A 23,688-nucleotide genomic window follows, 5' to 3' on the forward strand; every position below is an offset into this window, starting at 1 on the left:
TTGCTTCTCTGCACTGACTTTTTCCCTCTTTGTTCTTCCTCAGCCAATTAGCTATGATGTCTTCAAGCTGTTCATGAGGGCATACCTGGAGGTGGACCTTCCTCAGCCACTGAGCACGCACCTCTTCCTGGCCTTCAGCCAGAAGCCCAGACAGGAGACCCCTGACCACCCAACGGAGGGGGCCAGCAATGAGGCCAGTGGCCCAGGTACACAGACCAACATTCCCCAAGATGGAAGGGAGATGCTGCAGCTGTAATGCACTTGCCACAGCCACAGGCTGAACTCCTAGGGGGTACCCTGTGCAGAGTAACTTCCTTATGGGGTGGAAATGAGAACCAGGACTCCAGGACTCCTTTCCCCATGGGGTCTCACAGGAAGTGCTGTCTAATCGCTTTCTCAGAGGAATAAAGAGGAGCAGAATTCCTGCACCCAGGCTCAAAAGGGAGGGTGGAGGGGGGGAGAGGAGGCATCAAATAATGTGTGGCAGGGGGTAGAGAGTCTTCTGCAAAGGCTGCAAGAAGCCTTTGGATGGAGCACATTCAGCTCATGTACCCAGGCTGGAAGAACCCAGGAGTGTCAGAGACCAGAGGAAGGTAAATTGTGGTCACTGTCTTCTTGGAGTTTGGGCTATAGTGAGGGAGACACAGTCAGCCCCAACAAATCAGCATGAACCCAGCTGATACTCAAAGAGACACACAAGTCTAGTGATCCAGGCCCCATGGGAAGGTCCCCTGCCTGCATCTGTAAGAAGCTGGAGAACGTAGGCTGGTCCTTAAATCTTGTTTTTACTCCCCAGATGCCAACATACAGAATGTGGATAATGGTGCCAAAGCAGATGAGGCGTGTGCCCCTGATACAGGTAAGTCTCTGTAATACATGATTTGCAGTGTTGAGGGGGACTGGGGAATACCTCATCCTTGGGAGGAGGGAGAGATATACCCAGCAGCATGTCTCCATGTCATTGTATGTCCTTTGAGCAGATCTTGTCTGCCTCCATCTTGGGGGCCCCCACCACTCAACTGTGCTGGGATTCTGAGTCTTGATGCGGGTTCATGCTTCACTAGCCCTGAAACAGGAAAGCTCATTCAATATTTACTTCTGATGGGTCTGCCTGGCCAGAAGGGGGAGAAGGGGAGCCTTCTCAGGAGAAAGTATATGATGAGGGTTTGAGAGAGAGAGAGAGAGAGAGAGAGAGAGTGTGTGTGTGTGTGTGTGTGTGTATATAAAGAGGCAGCTGTAGGGCTGAGGTACAGATGACTCTACCAGTGGATGGTAAGGGTGTGCCCAGATGCACTATAAGAAATGGCAAAGAACATCTTTTTAGTAGAATTATTCCAGATGGAAACCTGGGTTTACACATGAGAATGAAGAGAAACTGGTAACCACATGGGTAAATGTAAAGAATATGTGTCTTCTTAGTTAAATCTCCTTAAAAGGTAATTAACTATTGAAGCAAAAAAAACTAAATGACATTGTGTTGTGCAGTTTATAATATAACTTATGTAGAAATCAAATGTATAACTGTAGCACAAAGGCCTGGATGGGAGAATTGGAGGTATTTGTGTGCACCGGCTTAAGGAAGTCAGGAGGAGGAGCAAGGGGAAGCCGGCTAAAATTAGTTTGATTTATTTCCCAGGGACTTGGTACGATGAGAGAATTTCAAGTGGATATTAGATGTAGTTCTAATCTTTTTTCCAGTCATGGCAAGAAGGGCAACTAGAAGGATTAAGGATTTTTCAGTGTGTAACTGAAGGACTGGTGAGATCAAAAATTTACTGTGGATAAAAAGCAGAACGTGGTTGGGAAAGGAGAGTTGCCGTTGAACCGTAAGTTCAGCAAATTCCAGTCTTCCCAGAACTGCACAAAGCAAGGATGACAAGCGTCGGTGCCTTCCTGAGGCCTTCAGGGGCAGCATCAGGGCAAGACTCTGCAAAGTATGGCTCACCCACCCTCCCTCCCCAGCATCTCACCCAGCCTTGCTAGGTTCATGGCCCCTTGGTAAAATGGGTTTAAGTTATAAATAAGTCTTAAATCTTATGTGGAATAATAGCAGAGGCGTGTTATGACATAGCTTATTCTCATGATGGGAAGAGAAGGGTGAAACCTTGGGATTCTAAACTCTGAGCAGCTAAAACAACCATGAAAAGCGTTTGGACCCAAACTCTTTACCCAGAGGCTTTCTTAGTCTGAGTATCTGGAACTTCAAGATGAACCTGAGAGAAGCTATACTTCATTTTCTGAGGTTCCAAATTGTCTGGACAGGATTTGTTTTAGTGGCTGAGGTTTCTGAGGCCCCAAGGAAGGATGTATTAGAGCTACTGTCATTATATGATATTTGAGAAAAGGTGGTAATAATGGAACTTGGCTGTCTTATTTGACCACCACGTTAATTTGCAACATTCGTATCATTCTGGGTCTGAGAGCAACTTCCAGAGATTTACACCTGGAGAAGTGATTTATGATGTACCACTTTCCTTGTTTATGGAGAGTATCAGTTTCCTGGGGTCAAATAATGAAAGGGTAATGATCTGACTGCTGGCCCAAGGAGGTATATAGCATCTTTTCATCTTTTTTAGTGACTTGAGATTTAAAGTAGAAAATCCGTTTCCTATGGGGCTACTTTGCGTGGATGTCTTAATTAGATGCCCCTGTTCACGAGAAACAGGAATGTAGGGACAGACAGATACCACAGAGAGAAGCCTCTGCCAGTAAGGAAGAGCCAAGTTCTGGCATCACCTTAGATCAGGCCATCTGTTGAAAATCCCAGCCTTTTCCTGTTGCCCAGGCAGAAGCCAGAGGAAACTAAATTCTGATTTGATATGGCCTATTTAGGCTTATCAGAGCAATATCCAAGCTTGGATCTCGAACAGCCCACTTCAAGTTATTCATTTCCAGAGCCAGGTGGATTAATGGTTGGGTCTGTAAACACAGCAGAGAGGGGCTTTCACTGAGTCCAGATATGGACTCAGAACCTTGAGCAATCTGTCTGTCATTGTCAGGACGTCAGCTAGGAAGGCCTGAATGCACCTTTCCATGAATGGCCAGGCCTAATTGGGATAAACAACGTGAACTTTAGTCTCCTGGTTTTAATTTAGTTCCTCAGGCTCCTAAGATGTTTCAGCAACTCAGAATATTGTCCTTGGAATTTTTTTCTTAGTTTTTGCCGTTTATAAAAGTAACATTATTCATATTGTAAAAAAAAAAAAAAAAAAAAAAAAAAAAAAATTGAAGAATACAAAAAAAAAAAAGAAGGAAACAACAAAACCATCCATAACTTACCAGTGCAATTACACACATGCATACACACACATGTATTTTTTTCTATAATTTTTTACAGAATTGGAATCAGACTATATATATAATTTTGGAACCAGCTTTGTTTTTCACTTACCATTATACTCACAAACATTTTTCATGTCCTTCAAGACTTTTGGTAAACACCCATTTTAATACAAGTCCCTCTTTCAACAGATGAAAATCTGAGGTTGGATGTGGGGAGTAAGCCCACTTGTGCAAGGTCACACACCCATTAACACAAACCCAGAGCGAGAAACCTAGTCCTCTGCCTCTAGGTTGGTGTTCTTTCCACTATGCCCAACTGGAAGGCAAGAAGTAATACAGAGACTAAGACAAAAGGTGGAATAAGTCAGGTCTGCCTAAGAACACTCAAGCAAAAGGGTTTATGACATGGCACCTAGACAGAACCTATGTAATCCGGAAGAGGGTGTTAGTCTTTGACTACTGACGGCCCTTGAGGGATGTACTTAGATGACTGTGGGTTAGGGGTATTTCATATAAGGTAGCTTGAGGAGAAAAACGTTAGTAGGACTATGTGCCTCTCAGTCGTTCTGCTCCCCAGCATTTCCATGACTGGAATGAACAGTACACCTCATAGACTAGAACAGTGGCTCCAGATCCAATCACAGTCCTAGTAACCCAAAGATCTTTGTAAAAGGCTGTAATAATGTTTTAAAACAGCTTTGGTGAGGTATAATTGGCATAAAATTAATTGCACATGTTTCAAGTGTATAATTAGTAAGTTTTTGCATATGTATACATCTATAAAACTAGTACCATGTCATCCCCAAAAGTTTCTTTATAGTCTCTTTCTCCCACCCTCCCTAGCCACCCACCCCTAGATCCATACAATCACTGATCTGCTTGCTGTCACCATAGATCGGACTGCATTTTCCATATTTTATATACATAGAATCATACAGTGTACACTTTTTGGTGTGGCTTCTTTCACTCAGCGTAATAATTTTTAAATGTATCCATGTTGTCATGTGCATCAACAATTAACACATTTTTAATGCTGATTAGTATTTTAGTATATAAGTAGATATTCCGCAGTTTGTTTATCCATTCATCTATTGATGGACATTTGGGTTGATTCCAGTTTGAGAATATTTCATATACAACATGAATATTCTTGTACAAGTCTTTGTGTGGGCAGCTTTCATTCCTTTTAGGTAAAGATCTAGGAGTGGAATGTTTAGGATTGTTACGTTCTCATGATAATTTGACTTCTGCATTATGAAATGATTCTCTTTATTCCTGGTAATACTCTTTGCTTTGAAATCTACTTTATTAGAATTATGTTCATAATTGATGTAGCAACTCTAGTTAACTATAGTTAAAATGGTATCTTTCTCCATTCTTTTCATGTATTTGTGTCTTTATACTTAAAATTTTTTTAATGTTTATTTATTTTTGAGAGAGACAGAGCATGAGTGGGGAAGGGTCAGAGAGAGAAAGGGAGACACAGAATCCAAAGCAGGCTCCAGGCTCTGAGCTGTCAGCACAGAGCCTGACACCAGGCTTAAACTCACAAGCCATAAGATCATGACCTGAGCTGAAGTCGGATGCTTTACCGACTGAGCCACCCAGGCGCCCCTGGCTTTATATTTAAACTGCCTTTCTTATTGGAAGCATGTAGTTGGGTCTTGTTGTTGTTCTTCTTGTTGTTGTTGTTTATCTAATCTGACAATCTCTGCCTTTTAGTTAGAGTTTTAGAATGTTTACATTTACTGTGATAATTGATATGGTTAGGTTTAAAGGGACCATCTTGCTATCTGTTTTCTTTTTTTCCTATCTGTCCTTTCTTCCCCTTTTGTTCTTTTTCTGTTTTCTTTTAATTAATTGAATTATTTATGATTTCATTTTGCCTCCTTTTTGATCTTATTAGCTATAACTTTGTTATATTATTTTGGTGACCGTTTTAACTATCATAGTCTACATTCAAGTAATATTATTCCACTTTGCATATACTATAAGAAATGTATTGCAATATATCTCCATTTCTTATCTAGGCCTTTGTGCTATTGTTGTCATACATTTTACTTCTACATATGTTAAATTATAAACTGCACAACACATTGTTATTATTTTTGCTTTAATAGTTAATTATCTTTTAAGGAGATTTAACTAATAAGAAAAATATTTTTTTATATTTTCCCATGCAGTTACCGGTTTCAGTGCTCTTTATTCTTGTGTGTAAATCTAAGTTTCTGTATGATATAATTCTACAAAAAAGATGTTCTTTACCACTTCTTGTAGTGCAGCTCTATACAGTTTTGTACATCTGAAAAAATTTTATTTTGCCTTTTTTTTCTAAAGATATTTCACTGAGTAAGGAATTTTAGGTTGACAATTTTTTTTCCTTTAGTATTTTAAAGATGTTGTTCCACTGACTTTCAGCTTACTTTCTTTCCAATGAGAAAATTACTGTCATTCTTATCTTTGTTTCTCTCTACATAATGTGCCTTTTTTCCTCTGGCTTCCTTTATGATTTTTTTTTATCATTGATCTTAATCAGTTTGATTATGATGTTTTTGGTGTAGCTTTGGGGGTTTTTGTTGTTGTTGTTTTTAAAGTAGGCTTTATGCTCAGTGCAGAGCTCAACACAGGGCTTGAACTCACGACCATGAGATCAAGACCTAAGCTAAGTTCAAGAGTCGGACATTTAACCAACTGGGCCACCTAGGCACCCCACCTTGATGTAGTTTTATTTATATTTATTGTGTTTGGGGTTCATTGAGAATCTTGGATCTGAGGTTCTATTGCTTTTATCAAATATCGACACATTTGGAAAAATTTTAGCCATTATTTCTTCAATTTTTTCCTACTTCTTTCTTTCCTCTTTAGGTATTCCAACTACATGTTTATTTGACTACTTGAAGTTGTCCCACAGCTCACAATATGATGCTCTTTTTCTTTCTTTTTTTAGTCTTTTTGGATGGTTTCTTTTGCTGTGCTTCAAATTGACTAATCTTTTCTTCTGCAATGTCTAATCCACTCTAAGTCCTATTCAGTGCATTTTTTTTTCATTTCACGCATCATATCTAGACACTTGATATAGACAGGCATTTTTAAATATCTTTTATATTCCTACTTAAAGTGTACTATCTTTCCTCTAGCCTCTTGGACATATGGAATACAGTTGTAATAATTATTTTAAAGCTTTTGTCTGTTATATCATCTGTGTCATTTCAATTGCTTTTTCTCGTTATTATTGTTTATATTTCCTTTCTTCTTTGCATACCTGTCAGTTTTTTATTAAATGCCAGCCATTGAAAATGTTACATCATTGGGTATTGGATATTTTGATATTCCCATAAAAATTCTTGAGCTTTGTTTTGGGGCACAGTTAGGCTACTTGGAAATAGTTTGACCTTTTTCAGGTCAAGCTTTTAAAGGTTTGTTAGCCAGGACCAGAAAGGCATTTGCTAATTTTACCCAACAATCAAAACAAAACTCTTCTGAGTACTGTACTCAATGATTCATGAGTTATGGGGGTTTCTACCTTAGTTGGTGAGAATAGACACTATTCCTGGCTCTCTGTGCATTCCAGGGACTGTTCCCTCTAATACTGACTCTTTCTCCAGCCTCCAGTAGTCTCCTCGCACATCTGTACTCATTGTTACTCAGCTGAATAATGGAACGGAACTCTCCACTGATTATTCACAGAGTACCCTTTGTAGACCTCTGGAGTTCTCTCTGTGCAGCTTCTTCCTCTTTGGTGCTCTGCTCTGTGAACTCTAGCCACCTTGGGCTCCCCAGGCTTCAAGCTCTATCTCTTCAGCTCAGAGAGACTTCCAGAATCTTCCTGGGTTCCACCTACCAGTGCTACAGCCTAGAAACTCTTTCTGAACAGTATGATGTGGCAATTATGGGGATCATCTCATTTGTATTCTGTCTCTTGGGATCACCATTTGGTGCTACCACATTCAGTGCCCATTGTTTCATATCTTTTGTCCAGTTTTTTGTTTCAGTAGAAGGATAAATTTGGTCGTGTTACTCCAATTTAGTCAAAACAGAAGTCATTATAATAGTGTTTTCATGGATGGATAATCTGAGGATGTAACAGTAACTTGAGGTATAATGGGCTACCTAGTGCAAAGGATTTCTCACAGTTGTCTTATAGATTATGTTTTTTCATAACTTTTCCTCCAGTGCTGATTTTAATACTTGTGTTGCATATGTAATTTTATTGCAGTTTCCCCCATCTTACTATCCTTATTTTTATTTCACCCTATTGTATTTTTATCCCACCTTGCTCACCCCTGAGGCTCTCTGCTCCAGTTTAACATATCTTCTCTCAACCTCCTGAGGGTCTTTCTTGTCCAGTAGGAAATTGTTTCTGAAGATCTGGTTTTCTGAGACTTCAGGATGGAGTTTCCTGTCCTTGTTTTATAGCTCTGTTTCATAAGGTAGGCTTTCATGTTGCACAGCTCTACTGGACTGATAGGAACTGTTTGCCTTTGCTTGGCACTTTGGCTTTCTGAATAAAAAGTATACCGGTTGCATTGCCTTCCATTACTGGAAGCAGCCATTACATCAGGGCTGTCTCTCCCTCTGTCTATATCTTCAGACCTCCACCACTTAGTGGCACAACACCTAAGTGGATTTTTCACTACCAGTCTTCCTCTTACTTTTCCCTGTGTTTTCTGCAAATTTACCCTCGTTCTGGAAATTATTAAGAGATCATTTCTTATGGGCATGGATCTAGAGAGGCTGGGGGGAAGAGAGATATCCCTTAAAGTGCCTTGAGAAAAGTATAATTCACACAGTAAAATATAGGTGCCCAGTTTTCTCATTAGCAATAACCTCATATTTCTGGATTAGAAGACAAGAAAGACAGAGTTTTCCAACCTAAAAGAAGGAAAACTCCAGAGGGATAACTTACCGTATTCCTGTGGTATGATAAACCACTCTCTGCATTTTCTTAATCCAATAGATTAGGCTTGCAGCTAGTCAGAATTCTTCCGAGTGCCTGGAAATTTGTCGATTGTTGATCCCAGTTTTCTCTTTTGAATGTTCATCTTTTTCTTTATCTTTGAATGTATTTGAGAAGAAAATTGTAAAAAGGTGTACTGGTACGTGACCAATTGTCTGGATTTTGGAATCCCAGCCAAAAGTAACTCTATAAATTGAGTAAGTGTTCCCAAAAAATTAGGCAAAATGACATTTACCTGTTGGGTATTGATATTACTAAAAATCATTCTCATCTTTTCTGAAAATTCACAGGGTATAGGTGAATTTCTTACAATGATAGAGATTCTTAAAAGTGTCAGAATGGGCTCCATTCAGAGAGTATGAATGCTACAAACTGGATTTCTAGGACCACTGATTTGATCATATTTAAGTAACCAACACTTTCTCTACCAAGAAAATGATGGAGCAACAAACAAGGTTTAATATTTACTAAACGTTAAGTGCCGTTGGATGGTTTCCTTTTGCCTATTGCAGAATCAAAGATCACCGAGAAGCAGGTGCCAGCAAAAGACCAAGTGGCTGCAACCCTCCTGGGAAATCCTGTTGTTCCATCTCCAGGCTCAGAATCCCCTATAGTGTACCTGAAGGATGTCGTGTGTTACCTGTCCCTGCTAGAGACGGGGAGACCTCAGGATAAGCTGGAATGTAAGTGTCCACCCTGTCAAGGGGCTTCAGGTTTTTCCTAGAGGAAGATGTAGTGTCTTGTTCTTCCTTCTAAACATGTCAGACGGAGATTGATCTGGGATCATGGGTACTGGTGATGCCTGCTTGGGGAAGATGTTTCTGTCCTGTCACCAACAGTGATCTGAACATTTCCTGGAATCCATGTTGGGACCAGAACCAGTTGTATGGAGAGTGGAAGCGCATCTGAGACCTTGGTATTGAGAACCAGGATTTGGAAAGGGGAGAAGTCTCTACAAGGGGTCAAGACTCCCCTTCTTTGCTGAAGGAACTTCCTGAAAGCCTCCAACCAAAAAGCTGCCACCTTCTCTTATTTTTCAAGGGAGGATATTCAGTATTTGTCTTCCTTCTCCTGTTCTGTGCCCAAACAACTCTTTATGAGGGAATCTTTTTTTTTTTTCCTTGAGAATTAATCAGTCTCTATCTCATTAAAACTTATTTTCATTTCTTCACCCCCCCTACGCCACATTTTTTTGGCCTCTAGAGAGAAACAGCTAGTTAGGTAAGGGAGTTGATCTTGGTTTCACAATGCTCCTTAAAGTTGGTTTCAGGGAGGGAATAATATCTGGTGGCAGAAAGGAAAGCCCACAGCAGCTGAAACAGCCTGCGGGCTCCTAGTAAGACTCACTGCAGGGTTGGGCTCACTGGCCTCCATCAGCCTACAGGCAGACTTTTAAAAACAGAAGACAATAGGACCTCGTTAAAAAAGATGTATTGGGGCGCCTGGGTGGCGCAGTCGGTTAAGCGTCCGACTTCAGCCAGATCACGATCTCGCGGTCCGTGAGTTCGAGCCCCGCATCAGGCTCTGGGCTGATGGCTCGGAGCCTGGAGCCTGTTTCCGATTCTGTGTCTCCCTCTCTCTCTGCCCCTCCCCCGTTCATGCTCTGTCTCTCTCTGTCCCAAAAATAAAATAAAAAACGTTGGAAAAAAAAAAAAAAAGATGTATTGTTTTGGCTCTTTTTGGGACTTTAGTAGACATTAAAGGGAAAAACAACACATCATAGCAAAAGTCAAAATTCCAGTTAATAATAAGATGAGTCAACAAAACTGAAACATTAACAGGGAAGTATCTGGCAAAGGTTAACCCTCGCCCAAACCAAAGTGAAACAGTTCACTAACCACCCACGGTTTTGAGGTGTTAACAATTGCAAGCCTTAAGTGTCAATTTGGTAGCAAATATAGCAGATTTATATCTCTTTTGGCTAGTGTTTAAAGTGAAATGTCCAATTATTTCTGAGATTCAGCTGGACTTTGAGTTTGAGGCCTTATATTTGTTCATAGTTACCAGAGAGGATGTGAAAGATGTTCTCATACTAGTGGCTCTCAGACTGGGTCTTTGTAATGGCAATAGAAAGAAACTGCATTTTATTTTATTTTATTTTATATATATTTTTTTCTTTCGATAATATTTATTTTTGAGTGCGATAGAGACAGAGCATGAGTGTAGGAGGGGCAGAGAGAGAGGGAGACACAGGATCCAAAGCAGGCTCCAGGCTCTGAGCTGTCAGCACAGAGCCCAATGCAAGGCTGGAACTCGGAAACAGCGAGATCATGACCTGAGCCGAAGTCAGACGCTTAACCAACTGAGCCACCCAGGCACCCCAAGAAACTGCATTTTAAAAAACTTTTTATTATAGAAAATTTCCAACGTAGATAAAAGTATAAAGTACAATGAGCTTCCATGTACCCATCAGCCACCTTCAGTAATTACTGATTTATAATCAATCATGCTTTATTTATACCTCCCATGCATTCCCTCTGCCCCAGGAAATGTCGAAGCAAATTTCAGACATCACATAATTTCACCTATGAATATTTCAGTATTCAAAAAATATGACTTTTTCTTAAATATAACCACGGCACCATTATCACATTGAAAGACAATGACTCCTTACTATTGTCTGTTCAGAGAGAAAAGAGGCAGGGCCAGTATAAGAGCAAAAGCACTTATTTAGGGCCTCAGAATAGCAGTTCAGGGAACACAGATTTGGGCAGCAAGCCAAATAGTGCCCTTCCGAGGGAACAGAAGTTGAGGGTTTTTAAAGACAAAAGGGAATGCTTGTATATGTTGTTTACAGAGAATTTTTTTATTGGTGTTGATGGCAGAAGACGAATCTTGACTGAATATAATTGGTTACTAAGGCTGTCACTAAGCAGACTCTTACTGTAGCAAGTTACAGGTATTAGAATTGAGTCCTTGGAATATTTGAAGTTTGGCCCAAGTCAGAGTTCACAGTTCCACCCAGTTAGGATGTGGGTAGGGCCCATCTACTTGATGACCTCCCAGCTCCATTTTAAAACCCCTTGACATAAGTGACTTGATTTCATTTCACTGTTTATATATCAAATATTGCCAGTGTTCACATTTTCCCAGTTATCTTATATATTTTTAGTTGTTTGACTCAGGATCCAAACTTGGTCTATACATTGCCATTGCTTCTTATGTTTCTTCTGTTTTAATCTTCTGCTTATTTTTTTCCTTGTAATTTTTTGTTGCAGATCATTTGGCCTGTTGAGTTTTTAATCTTACTTGTGTTTTTTTTAATGAAACCAAATAAATTCAAATCTTCCCCTGATTTTAATGACTGAAAACAACTTACGCTTTCCTTTTTAATAACCAAACATGTATCTTTTTGGAAATTATAGCCTGAACTCATACCTTTTATCAATACATTAACAATAATAATTTTCATTGTTGAACACCTTATATCTGTTAATCACTTTATTATTTTTTTAATTATTTTAACATTTATTTATTTTTGAGACACACAGAGAGAGAGAGACAGCATGAGTGGGAGAGGGGCAGAGAGAGAGACACAGAATTGGAAGCAGGCTCCAGGCTCTGAGCTGTCAGCACTGAGCCTGAGACACGGGGCTCAAACCCACCAACCACGATATCATGACCTGAGTTGAAGTCAGACGCTTAACTGACTGAGCCACTCAGGCACCCCTCTGCTAATCATTTTAAATACATTATCTCATTTTAACCTCACAATAACCCTAGGTCAGTGTGATTGTTTTCATTTGACATGTCAGAAAGCGCAGAAAGTGTAAATGACTTGCCCAAGGCCATGCTGCTGAAAAACTGAGTGCTTACACTTTCTAGTTCTACTATCAGTGCATATTAGGACCAAGAGAGCTCTGTGTTAAGAGTTGCCCCTGCCCAGGGTCTGGGAGCAACAGTCGTGGGAAGGTCTGTCCTTCTTTATCTGCTTGGTGAGTCAGCCTCATATGCCGAGTTCCTCTGACCAGGACATTCTGAAGTTTCACGGAGAATCCCAAGGCCACGATCCTACTTTTAAAGAACCTCAGCTCCTACCAGGATCACACAGCTGAACAAGCACAAAGTGCAGGGATATTAAAACATACAGAAAGATGTAGCAACACACAGACAACTTAGCAGGAGTGTTGTCACCTTTGGGTACATGCTGAGAGGTCCAGAGTGGGTATGTGGAGGAAGGGGCAGTTAGGGGAGGCTCCACAGAGAAAGCAGGCCTGATGAAGTTAGAACTGGAGGAAAATGAAGACGTGTTCAGCTGTGCTCCCCACTCTGCTTACTTCTGAGATCACAGACAGGATCCCTACCTTTTAGATGACCAAAATAAATGAAAATTTAGTACTTTGCCCAAATTTCTCTCTCAGATCTTCCTTATCCTGCATCACCTCCCTACAGCTAGAACATGATAGAGGATGTTTCTGAATAACATGTTGACGTTTCAGAAAAATAAATACAGTAGCTTCTGTAGTGGTGGTAATGAGGATTAAATGAGTAGTAATGATAAACTGCATAGGAGAGTACATCGTACTTATTAAATGCCATATATAAATGTTCATTATTGAAAGAAAAATGAATAATATCTGTTGAGTGCTTTCTACATTCCAAGCACTGTGAGACTTAGGAATAGGGCACAGGAATAGAAGTCTGTATTATATAAGCTCAATCTTTCTAAAATCTTTAATGAGGTCAAAAACATTTAGATGTCATAATATCGATTTTTGGAGTAATCATAGCTGGCCTGAAATCATGAGGTTAATAAAATAATGTTGAACTTCTCTGCTTGCTATGGGGATGTTAAGAGAAAGAACACGTCAATTTAAACTTCTCTGGGTATCTTTTTAAGGAGAGCTAGGTTGTCAAAAATCTTCTCCTAAAGCCTTTCTAAGTATTGAAAAGGCCAGCAAAAATATTTACTTTATGTATGTAGTCTTACTTGGCATGTTTCTTTTATGAACATTTTAAAGGTTTTAAGATATTTATTGTTTTGTATATATCTTTACAGTTTATGTTTATATCTTATTTAGAAAAACTAAAAATTATTATGGAGACAAAAATTGGCCTATTGTTTACATGTTAATCCTCATTTAAAAAAAAAAAAAAAACAACCTAGGAGAAAGAAAACATCACAGTCTCCATCTTACAGATAAACAAACATGGCCAAAGTTAAATGACTTGTTTGATGCCCGGGATGGTAGGACAAGGCCAAGATGTGAGTCTGCCTAAATCCACACCCTTTCCGTGTGCAACAGAAGCAGTATCCCATTTATAATTTGGGTGCCTCTACCCACCATCAGCTGGGCATTTGCTTTGAGTCATGTTCCAGTGATACTGCGAGATACGCATGCTCGACCAGGAATCATACCGTGACCTGGATCTCATCAGCCACAGTTATTGGTTAGACAGGTCCGGAAGCCAGACGGCTTGGTTCTCCACCCTCTTCCCACCCTGTCTGTAAGAAGTCAAACTCTGCGCCTCGGAGGGTGGGTAACCTGGCTGCAATAGCCTTCGCCCCAGTGACAGAACTCATCTAAAGACTGACAGCATCAGAGTCTCAGCTTGTCCCTGGTGCCCAGAGGACACCTCGAGCCTCACCTCTGTGTCTCTTGCAGTCATGTTTCGTCTCTATGATTCAGATGAGAACGGTCTCCTGGACCAGGCGGTAAGTTCTCCCTCCAAATGTCCCTCCTGAAACCAAGAAAATCTCAGGGAGAGGGGAGCGAGTAGAGGAAGAGTAAAAATTCCCAGTTCCATATTTATGGAAATAGCAGTGTGTCAATATGGGCTACAGAAGTCATGGTAGAACTCCTCCCCCACACACACTACCACTTCGAATAGCACCAGCCTGAGGGGGAGTGAACTCCACCTGGCCTTTTCATTTTAGAAGCCCAGGATCACAAAATCTCAAAATGGGGAGATGCTTTAGTGTCTTATCTAGTTTAACTTCCTAGTCTTCCTCTTGTGCCCGGGGTATTAGCTCAACGAGTCTGGTTCTTCCTGATCGGAGCACATGGTCCCATCCCATTGAACCTGGGAAAGCCTGAGCCCCGCCTCCACTCTCCCTCCGGAATAGGCAGGGATAGGATAGGATCATGGGGTGAAAGGAAGGATGGAGAAGGAAGAAAGCAGAGAGGAGAGAAGGCAAAAAGAATCAGACAGGCCTCATGCTCACGGCCAGCAGTGTCAGAGACAGGACTCCTTAACAGAAAGGCTGTGAGGGCGAGGGGCATGGCTGAGTCAGACCAGTCCTGTGGGGAAGGAAGGAAACAAGTCTGTTAGACCACCTAAATCATCCTAACGTCCTCTAAACCCCAGGGTGCCTTTAAGACATTCCTGCAGCCACATCGCAATGCTGTGGGTTGTGTCCTGCCAGGGAACAGCCAGAGAATCACAGACACTCAGGCACTGGATCGACACACGTTTGTTGAGTGTCTGCCACACGTTGAGCACCGGGGATACATCGGTGAAGCCAATGGACGGAAATCCATGCCCTCGTGAAACTTTCATCATCGTGCAAGCACATGCACTACAAAGCATAGCAAGATACGTGTTAGAGAGATGTGTGTACTGGAAGACAGATAAAGGAGGGAAGGAAGTGCTGGGGGGAAGGGGCTGCAGGTTTAGCTTGAGGAGCCAAGGAAGGTCTCCACCAGGGGGCATTTGAACAGGGACTGGTAGGAGGTGAGGGAGTAAGTCCTGGGGATATCCAGATGAAGCACCTTCCAGGCAGAGGGAGCCTCAGTGCAGGGGTCCTCAGGGGGCTTGGAATGTAGGTGGATTAATGAGGAGGCCAGAGTGATGGAGCAGAAGAGTGAGGAGGTCAAAGTGAGAAATAGTAGGGGATGAGATCAGACAAGTGATGGCCAGGGGTGCTTGCAGGGAGAGTCTGTAAAACATACCAAGCCATATAGGTGACTGGGAAAGTTTGTCTTTTTACTCTGGAGAGGTGGAGAACCACTGGAGATTTTGAGCAGAGGGGTGACATGACTTCAGTTTTACCAGGTCACTCCAGCTGCTCTTTTGAGACCGGACTGTATGGACTCAAGCAGAGATATCAGTGAGCAGGCTGTTGGAATAGACAAGACAAGAAATGATGGTAGCTTGCACCAGGGTAGAAGCATTGCAGCTGGTAAGAAGTGGTGAAGTTCCAGATCTATTTAGAAGGCAGCATTGGTAGATGGAAGTGAGTCCCAATAGAAATATCTGATTCAACTTCCCACGGAGGATCCTTGGAAGATGGATACTCAGGCTGTGTGTGAAAGCTCATAGGAATGGCGAGTTCACCTTCTCCCTTGGGACAGCCATTGCACTGCTGGGGGCACTGTTAGAGAGGGCGTCCTTTCTGCACAAAAGGCACCTCTAGTCTGCCAGAGAAATTTTCTGCACAAAACAGGATTCTTTGCTCCCCTCCCCTTCCCCCAACCCAGCAGGGAGGTCAAAACAGGCCAGCCTTCAACTCCTTCCCTACAGCCCTCTGCTTACTTCTGCCCTGGGTAGCTGACCAAGACAGCTGACCAGTGGAATACCAGTCCTATACAATAGGCCTTTCAGTTTCTGAAGATACTGTCACATCTACCCGAAGATCTTCTCTAAGCTCAAATTCCACAATTTCCACACTGTTTCTCATAAGGCAGGCTTAAATAACCACTCTGACCAAGCTCTGGTTTGTCAGTGCTATTCATTTTTTTTTTAATGTTTATTTATCTTTGAGAGAGAAAGAGAGAGAGTGGACAGGTGGGGGAGGGGGAAAGAGAGAGGGGAACAACGAATCCAAAGCAGGCTCCAGGCTCTGAGCTGTAAGCACGGAGCCTGACATGGGGCTCAAACTTGTGAACAGCAAGATCATGACCTAAGCCGAAGTCAGATGCCCAACTGACTGAGCCACCCAGGTGCCTCTGTCAGTGCCTTTCTTAAAATGTGGCACAGAACTTAACCCACTCCTCCATGACTCTTTAAGTATCCACATGTGGCCTGACCAGGGTAGACATCAGGGGAACAAGGTCTTCCTAAAATCTACCTACTAGGCTTCCTGAAAATGCCCACCCATTCACACAGGCCGAGACTGAATCTAATTCTCTGTTCCTGAATCACATTGTTTTATTAATCAATGAATCTTGGAGCCAGCTAGATCTGTAAGCTCTTTTTCTTTGGAAATTTTGCTGAGCCCTGTCTCCACTGTTCTGCCCACTTCCTTATCCCAATTTACTGCCTCATCTGCAGTTTTGTGATGGATTTTTTTTTAATTTAAATAAAATACAATTTTTAAAAACCCTTCTGGGCTTTAGATGGCTTATTTTGACCCAGCATTCTACCTGGTGGAGGTAGCACTTTTATTTTTTTTTATGTTTATTTGTGTGTGTGAGAGAGAGAGAGAACGAGTAGGGGAGGGGCAGAGAGAGAGGGAGACACAGAATCTGAAGCAGGCTCCAGGCTCTGAGCTGTCAGCCCAGAGCGTGAAGTGGGGCTCAAACTCAAGAACCATGAGATCATGACCGAGCTGAAGACAGACACTTAAATGACTGAGCCACCCAGGCGCCCCTAGAGGTAACACTTGTGAACTTTGCTTCGGTTCACCAATGTGTCTCCCCAGATCAATCTTACTTTGAACATCTTCGATGGTTCCCAAGAGATGCAAACCCCTCCTCAGTCCACTGTGTTTCTGTGCAACACTGGGTGTACTGATTCATTAGCGTCCAACAATTCTGTGAGGTTTTAAATAAAGCCTGGTCTTGGTACTAAACAAAAGGCTCACTCACCAGGCAAATGTAGCCCTTATAAATTTCCTATTCACAGAGCCCTGGGCTTAGGGCTGGATGTGATGCAAAGGAAACAGAGGAGATGCCCCAAGTGACCTAAATCATAGTGCCTGAGCTACAACCAACATAGTGGCCCTATATCCAACTGAAACCAACCCTTGAGGGGTATAGATAGATCCCAAGTTGCTAAAGCTCTGGGATGGGCGCCTGGGTGGCTTGGTCGGTTAAGTGTCCGACTTCGGTTCAGGTCATGATCTCACGGTCCGTGAGTTCGAGCCCCGCGTCGGGCTCTGTGCTGACAGCTCAGAGCCTGGAGCCTGTTTCAGATTCTGTGTCTCCCTCTCTCTCTGCCCCTCCCCTGTTCGTGCTCTGTCTCTCTCTGTCTCAAAAATAAATAAACGTTAAAAAAATTTTTTTAAAGCTATGGGAATGAGGAGGGATAAAATAGACAGGAGAGAATTGTGCTGGCTTATAAATATTTAGGGAGCTACAGTCACAAAGAAGGGGAAAACATGGGTACCCTCTATGCTGGGGCAAAGCGCAGGATTGGGGAAAAAGGTGAGTCCAGGTGGGTCCAGGAGGAGGTTGGTGTTCAGTGAGCTTTCTCCATACCTCTGACTTATCCATGTTCTGTGCTTCTTTGAGCATCTACTCACCATAGACCTTTGTAGTCAAGGCATAAATAAAGAGCAGAACAGTTACACTGTTGCTTCTTGTGCTCCGCCCCTGCCCAGGAGCTTCGCTGGGGGTTGGATTTTGAGACTTGCTCTTAAAAACACATCTTCAGTGGTTCTCTCCTCTTGATGTTTTCCAGGAGATGGATCGTATTGTCAGCCAGATGCTTCACGTTGCCCAGTATCTGGAGTGGGATCCCACGGAGCTGAGGCCTGTGAGTTTCCAGAAGCAAGGGGTGACATCCACGTGAGCTTCCAAAATGAAAAGCAGGATTCAGGACTTGGATACAAATGTTTACTGTGCATGCTCTCCCAGACTTAGCTTCTTATAGGCAACTTCTCTAGGGTCCCATACCTTGACCTTCCACTTCTCTGACAGGAAAAATTGAAGACATAATTCAAATAGTAATACCTAATAATACTCCCTAACCTTTCCACCGGAGTTAAATTTTTATAACAGGAGTTCAAGGAACTTAGAGCTAGAAAGAATTTTAAAGATTTTTCAATCACCAGGTAATATTAATAATAATAATTACACTGGGGGGGCTCCTATGAGTCAGATATTAGATTAGACATTTTATATTCATTTTCTCTTGCCCTCACTACAGTGCTCCAAGCATAGCAGTGTTATTTTCATTTTACAGATGAGCAAAGCAGAACCCAGAAAGGAGTGGCTTGCCCAAGGCCACACAGTCAGGGAAGGGCAGGGCCAGGCACTGAACACTGGCCTCCTCACCCCTTTTTGCCCCCTCACTGCTCTGCTCACTGTGAATTAGAGGGCAAAGATAAGGCAGAGCAAACGAGAAAGAAGGAGACAGAGGGAGGCAGGGAAGTGCAGGATGAAAGTGGACAATTGTTGCTCTCTGGGTTCTGCAGATACTGAAGGAGATGTTGCAAGGAATGGACTACGACCGGGACGGCTTTGTGTCTCTAGAGGAATGGGTCCACGGAGGGATGACCACCATCCCACTGCTGGTCCTGCTGGGCATGGATGACTCTGTAAGTCAGCAAGCCTGAGTTCAAAGAGCTCTTGCCTTTCAGAAGCATCAGGCTCCACGTGGAAGTTAACATCTGTATACGGCCTTGGCTTCTGCCCCAGACCCCCATGGACACACCAGATACTCTAGGCCAGCCCAAAAGTCCTCTCTTTTTACTGATTAGTGCCTGGCATATAATTCATTCATTTCACAGAGGACATTTTCTAAATTATAACTAAGTAAAGATACTGTTCTGAATGCTGGGAGGGGACACAGATACAGTATTCATCCACCAGAAGCTTATACCCAACCGGGAAGGGGGGGGGGGCGGAAATCAAGGGATAATACCATCTTTTCCACAAGTTAGGTTAAAACATGCTAAGAGAGTTGAGGAAGGAAGAAAAGGAGAAGGAAGGGAAGGAAAACTACCGATATGTCAGAAGGTGGAGGACATTCAGTGATGGTATCTTATTCAACCACCAAATCAACCAGATAAGATAGATATTTTCCCCCAATTTATGTAGATGGAAAAGTGAGATTTGGGGCCTAAAGAGCAAAGGAGGAAGCAGAGTTTATTTGCACTTGACTCCAAAGATCCCACGCTTGCTAAACCTCCCACACTTAGAAGTGAGAAAGAGGGAGAAGCCTTGGAGGTTGTTTGCCCTGGCCGGAAGTACATGTGGGATTCTAGTATCTCATCCTTGAGTGTAAAGATCGGGTAGAAAGACTTTAGAGGATGTTGGATCTGGTTCTCAAGGATGGATATGATTTGGCAGATGGAAGATGATAGAAGAGAGAGTTTATGGCTGGGAGAAAAGCTTGGTCAAAGACCTAAATGACAAAGTTCGGAGTGTATTAGAGAAACCTCCCAGTTTGATCTGAGTAGGGGATACATATAGAGGCATAATGTACGCCTGCATCTGACCTAGTCTGCTTATTTTGCAAGGGAAATGCAAAAGGTAGGAAGGATACCCATACACAAGGTAGGAAGGATAAAAACCAGAAGTACACATCGTGACATTGAGCATTTACCAGGACCATCGCATCAGTTGTGGACAACACTTCTTGGAGGTTATTGAAATGTCAGAGAGAAGAATGGCACATTCAGCTGGGTCAGCCTATAGCTGGCTGCCACTACCTATAATGTCTCCAGGTGACAGTTCTGCAATTCAGGACTGCAGTTCAGAACCTGAGCCTCTGTTCCCAACACTCAAGAACAAAGAGTCCTGCAGTCATCTTGGCACGTCCAGGTCTTTCCAAGTGCTAACTAGAAATCAAGGACCCAGGAGCTATGCAACTCCCTTCTTATTCCTTAGGACCCAAAAAGTCAGAGCTGGAGAAGATCCTGGTGATCCGTGGTCTAATCCCTTCATTTTACAAACTGAGGGCCAGAGAGGTAAAGGGATTTTGCCAAGGACACACACCTAGTTAATACCAGAGGCTAACCTCCATATTTCGGAGGAGCACACGTCATTCAGTGACTCTTTACCAAGAACATTCCATGGGCAAGAACCCACGTGAGCTAGGACATGAGGTGCTCAGATAAGGAAGACATACTTTCTGCTATCAATACTTGGATCAAAGTAGAAGTCCTGCCTGGGTGTTGTTCCAGCATACCTGGTTTTTTCTCTGAAATGTGGGAATGAAAATGAAACACTTTAATCACAAGGAAGCAATTTCTGTTCTCTATTCTGTTTTGGACTTGGTAAGTCCAAGGCACCACACGACTCTGCATGGAGCCGCTGTCTTAGGGCTGGAAGAGGGAGAGACAGACTATTTCTTCAACACTGTCCCCAGTATCTCCCCCAAATTCCAAAACAGCCATGTAGAAGACCATAATTTACATCAATAGAGTGACAGACAAAAGCAAATGCCAATGTGGTTTTTATTGATCAAAAGTTTTATGCATCTAATTCTAAACATGCACTAAATTGTAAGTTTTTGCATCTAATACTCAGGACTCTGAAGAAAGCATCCCTCAATGTCTTAAAAATCACATGGCTCCTTTGGCTCTTTCCAAACCCACTTGTGGACACTGAAAATGTCTGAATGGCACACATGCATGTGAGAAAGAGGCTGTGTCCGGGGGAAGTTGCAGCCGCACCCTCGCCCCTGGTTCACCGCGGGGAGGTTACTCCCACAGCCTGTAGAAATGAAAAGGCCACATGATGGTGCTATAACCCAAGCAGAAATGTTGCTTTAGCCTTCCTCTGCGTCCTTTCGCTTCTAACCCTGTATCTAGGAAAACAGTATCTGAGAAAAGGAAAGTCAGCTGGCTTAGTTAATGAAGGTATTTTCAGGTAAAATGACCATCATTCAGGCTACAGGAAGGCGCAGTGGGGTCCGCTGAAGAGTGCTGTAATCTCCTTTCTGCCCAGGAAAGAAAACCCTGGATTGTAGAGGCAGGGGAGAGGGATTAAAGGGCTCAGGCCAGCAAGACCCCCAGTTATTAAATCAGTTGCTTGTTTTTTTATGGTCTTGGATTATTTATACAACTTCTCCAAGGCCCTCTTTCTTTCTTTTCTTTCTTTTCTTTTTCTCTCTTTTCTTTCTTGTATAGGTAGAAGTCTACCTCCTGACAGGTAAACGGGTACTTCACTTGTTTTGTGTTCCCTAGTGTCTAACACTGAGAGAAACTTAATAAAAGGGTTTTTTTTTAATTTTTTTAACGTTTATTTATTATTGAGAGACAGAGAGAGACAGCATGAGCATGGGAGGGGCAGAGAGAGGAGGAGACATAGAATCCGAAGCAGGCTCTGGGCTCTGAGCTGTTAGCACAGAGCCCGACACAGGGTTTGAACCCACAGACTGCGAGCGAGATCATGACCTGAGCCGAAGTCGGACACTTAACCAGCTGAGCCACCCAGGCACCCCTTAATAAAAGTTTTAATTCACACTGTGGTAAGCACTGGATTAGTAGCTTTACTTACATTATTTCATTTAATTCTTACAAAAATTCTCTGAATTAGATGTTTATCAAATGAGCGGAGGAATCAATCTTTTTATGAAACATTTAATCAGTAAAACTGTTTACTAAAAGTGGAAATCATTAGATAAAAAGACTGTAATTCTGTAAAACTCAGGTCTTGAAACAAGCAGGATTTTGAGGTGGTGAGATGAAAAATGCTTAGCCTTCCCCCAGGAGGAGACCAGCATTTGGAAAGGCAGATGGGCTTTTCTAGGGACCATAAGGAGCACAATCTGGGCACAGGAATGAATCTGGCTGGTGTGACCAGCCCAAACCAGAGGTGCCCAGAAGTAGGAACTGGGGTATGAGTCTGGCACCCTGACTGCCAGCCCTCCCCACCTTATAACAGTAGTTCTGACTGCCCTTAAGACCAGCCCAGGGGTATTAGTCTTTTGATGGAGCCCATGAGAAAAGTTTAGGGACAGCATACATGGAGGCATACTCCTGAAGCCACGGCCTCCAATGAGACTGTGCTCCTAGAGCTAGAAGCTGGAAGAACTGGTGTCTCAGGGAGGGTGTGTGATTGTGTGAGGCTCGGCTTACCTAGTGGGTAAGGATGGATTTGTCCGTTCAGGAGGAAGTGGTTTAACCCTCTCTATTTCTGCCTCTTTACTATTTTATCTGTGTACAGAAAGTTGAGAGAAGCATGTTGTTTTCACTAAACTACTTTTGCCTGATTATAAAACTGGTGCATGCTCATGGTAGAAAATGTGAAAAATGCAGAAGAAAGGAGAAATTAGAGATTAAAATAAACCTGTAGTACTAACAGTGGCTAACCTCTGTTGACAGCCCAGTGACATTTCTTCTCATCAAAGATCTTATTGCATGAAACTGAGATTATATTGTCCACTTTGCATTCTAGTTTCTTCATTTAGCATTGTATCATGAGCACATTCCCATGCCATTAGATACTCTTACTAGTATCTTTTTGATGGCTGATAAATGATATGGATGTACAACTAACCTCCAGGTAATTTTGAGACCTTCAGGATATTTCCAATTTTTCATTAAAGATTTTTTTTAATGCTTATTTATTTATTTTGAGAGAGAGAGAGAGAAGGAGAGAGGGAATCCCAAGCAGGCTCTACACTGTCAGCACAGAGCCCGACATGGGGCCCAATCTCATGAACCGTGAGATCACGACATGAGTTGAAATCAGGAGTTGGACGCTTAACGGACTGAGCTCCCCAGCCGCCCCCAATTTCCAATAAGGCTGGATTAAACATCTGGCAGAGCACAAAAATGTTCATCTGACTTTCAAAAATTATTTCTTTAGGATAAAACTCAAGAAGGTGAATTTTTAAGTCAAAAGTTACAAACAGTTAAAGGATGATGATGGATGGATGGATGGATGGATGGATGGATAGAGAGGGAGAGATAGAAGACAGATAAAAAGTCTCTTCTGATTTACACTTCTGCCAACCATGTAGGAGAGGTCTTATTTTATCCCCCATACATACACTCCTGGTCACACATTCCTAATGTGTAACATTTGCTCATTTTAAAAACAAAGGACTTTGTTTTGATTTCTGCTTCTTTTGAAAGAGTCCCTAAAACAGTTAAACAGGTGAATAGCTTGTTTCCCATACAGGAGAAGAGTCTTAGAAAAAAGAAAAACCTACAGGAGCCGCTCCCTGGCTTCCATTCGCATGGAGCTGCCTGCTCAGCATCTCATTCCTCGTATCCCTGCAGGGCTCCAAGGGGGACGGGAGACATGCCTGGACCATGAAACACTTCAAGAAACCCACCTACTGCAACTTCTGCCACATCATGCTGATGGGCGTTCGGAAGCAAGGCCTGTGCTGTGTTTGTGAGTAAACTTCCTTCAAGCCCCTTTCCCCAGGAAGCGTCTTGAGCCATTCCAGGCAGAGTCTAGGTGCTTCTGCCTCCTGGCTTGAGGGACCACCTATATTGTCCAACAGCAGGAAATAAAGCAAGAGCTCTGTGTCCTATTTCCATCTTACCCAAGTCAAATGAACAAGTAATGTCCTGTTAGTGGAGTCCTGTCATGGGCCGCTGAGCCCTAGAAAAAAATCATTAATGTTCACGCACAATTTTAAAACATCTCATAGTGATTTTA

General features: G+C 42.4%; 1 protein-coding gene across 1 annotated transcript in view; it reads left to right on the forward strand.

Moving 5' to 3' along the window:
* DGKG (diacylglycerol kinase gamma) overlaps positions 1–23,688 on the forward strand; it is a 201,998-nt gene that overhangs the window by 64,029 nt on the left and 114,281 nt on the right. The window contains exons 4-10 of the mRNA XM_049628419.1: positions 44–206; positions 797–859; positions 8,752–8,922; positions 13,846–13,895; positions 17,804–17,878; positions 18,540–18,662; positions 23,301–23,418. Coding sequence (XP_049484376.1) covers positions 44–206; positions 797–859; positions 8,752–8,922; positions 13,846–13,895; positions 17,804–17,878; positions 18,540–18,662; positions 23,301–23,418 — 763 coding nt within the window. The remainder of the gene's footprint in view (positions 1–43; positions 207–796; positions 860–8,751; positions 8,923–13,845; positions 13,896–17,803; positions 17,879–18,539; positions 18,663–23,300; positions 23,419–23,688) is intronic.

This window comes from Panthera uncia, chromosome C2 (assembly GCF_023721935.1).
Source record: "Panthera uncia isolate 11264 chromosome C2, Puncia_PCG_1.0, whole genome shotgun sequence".
NCBI classification, from domain to species: domain Eukaryota; kingdom Metazoa; phylum Chordata; class Mammalia; order Carnivora; family Felidae; genus Panthera; species Panthera uncia.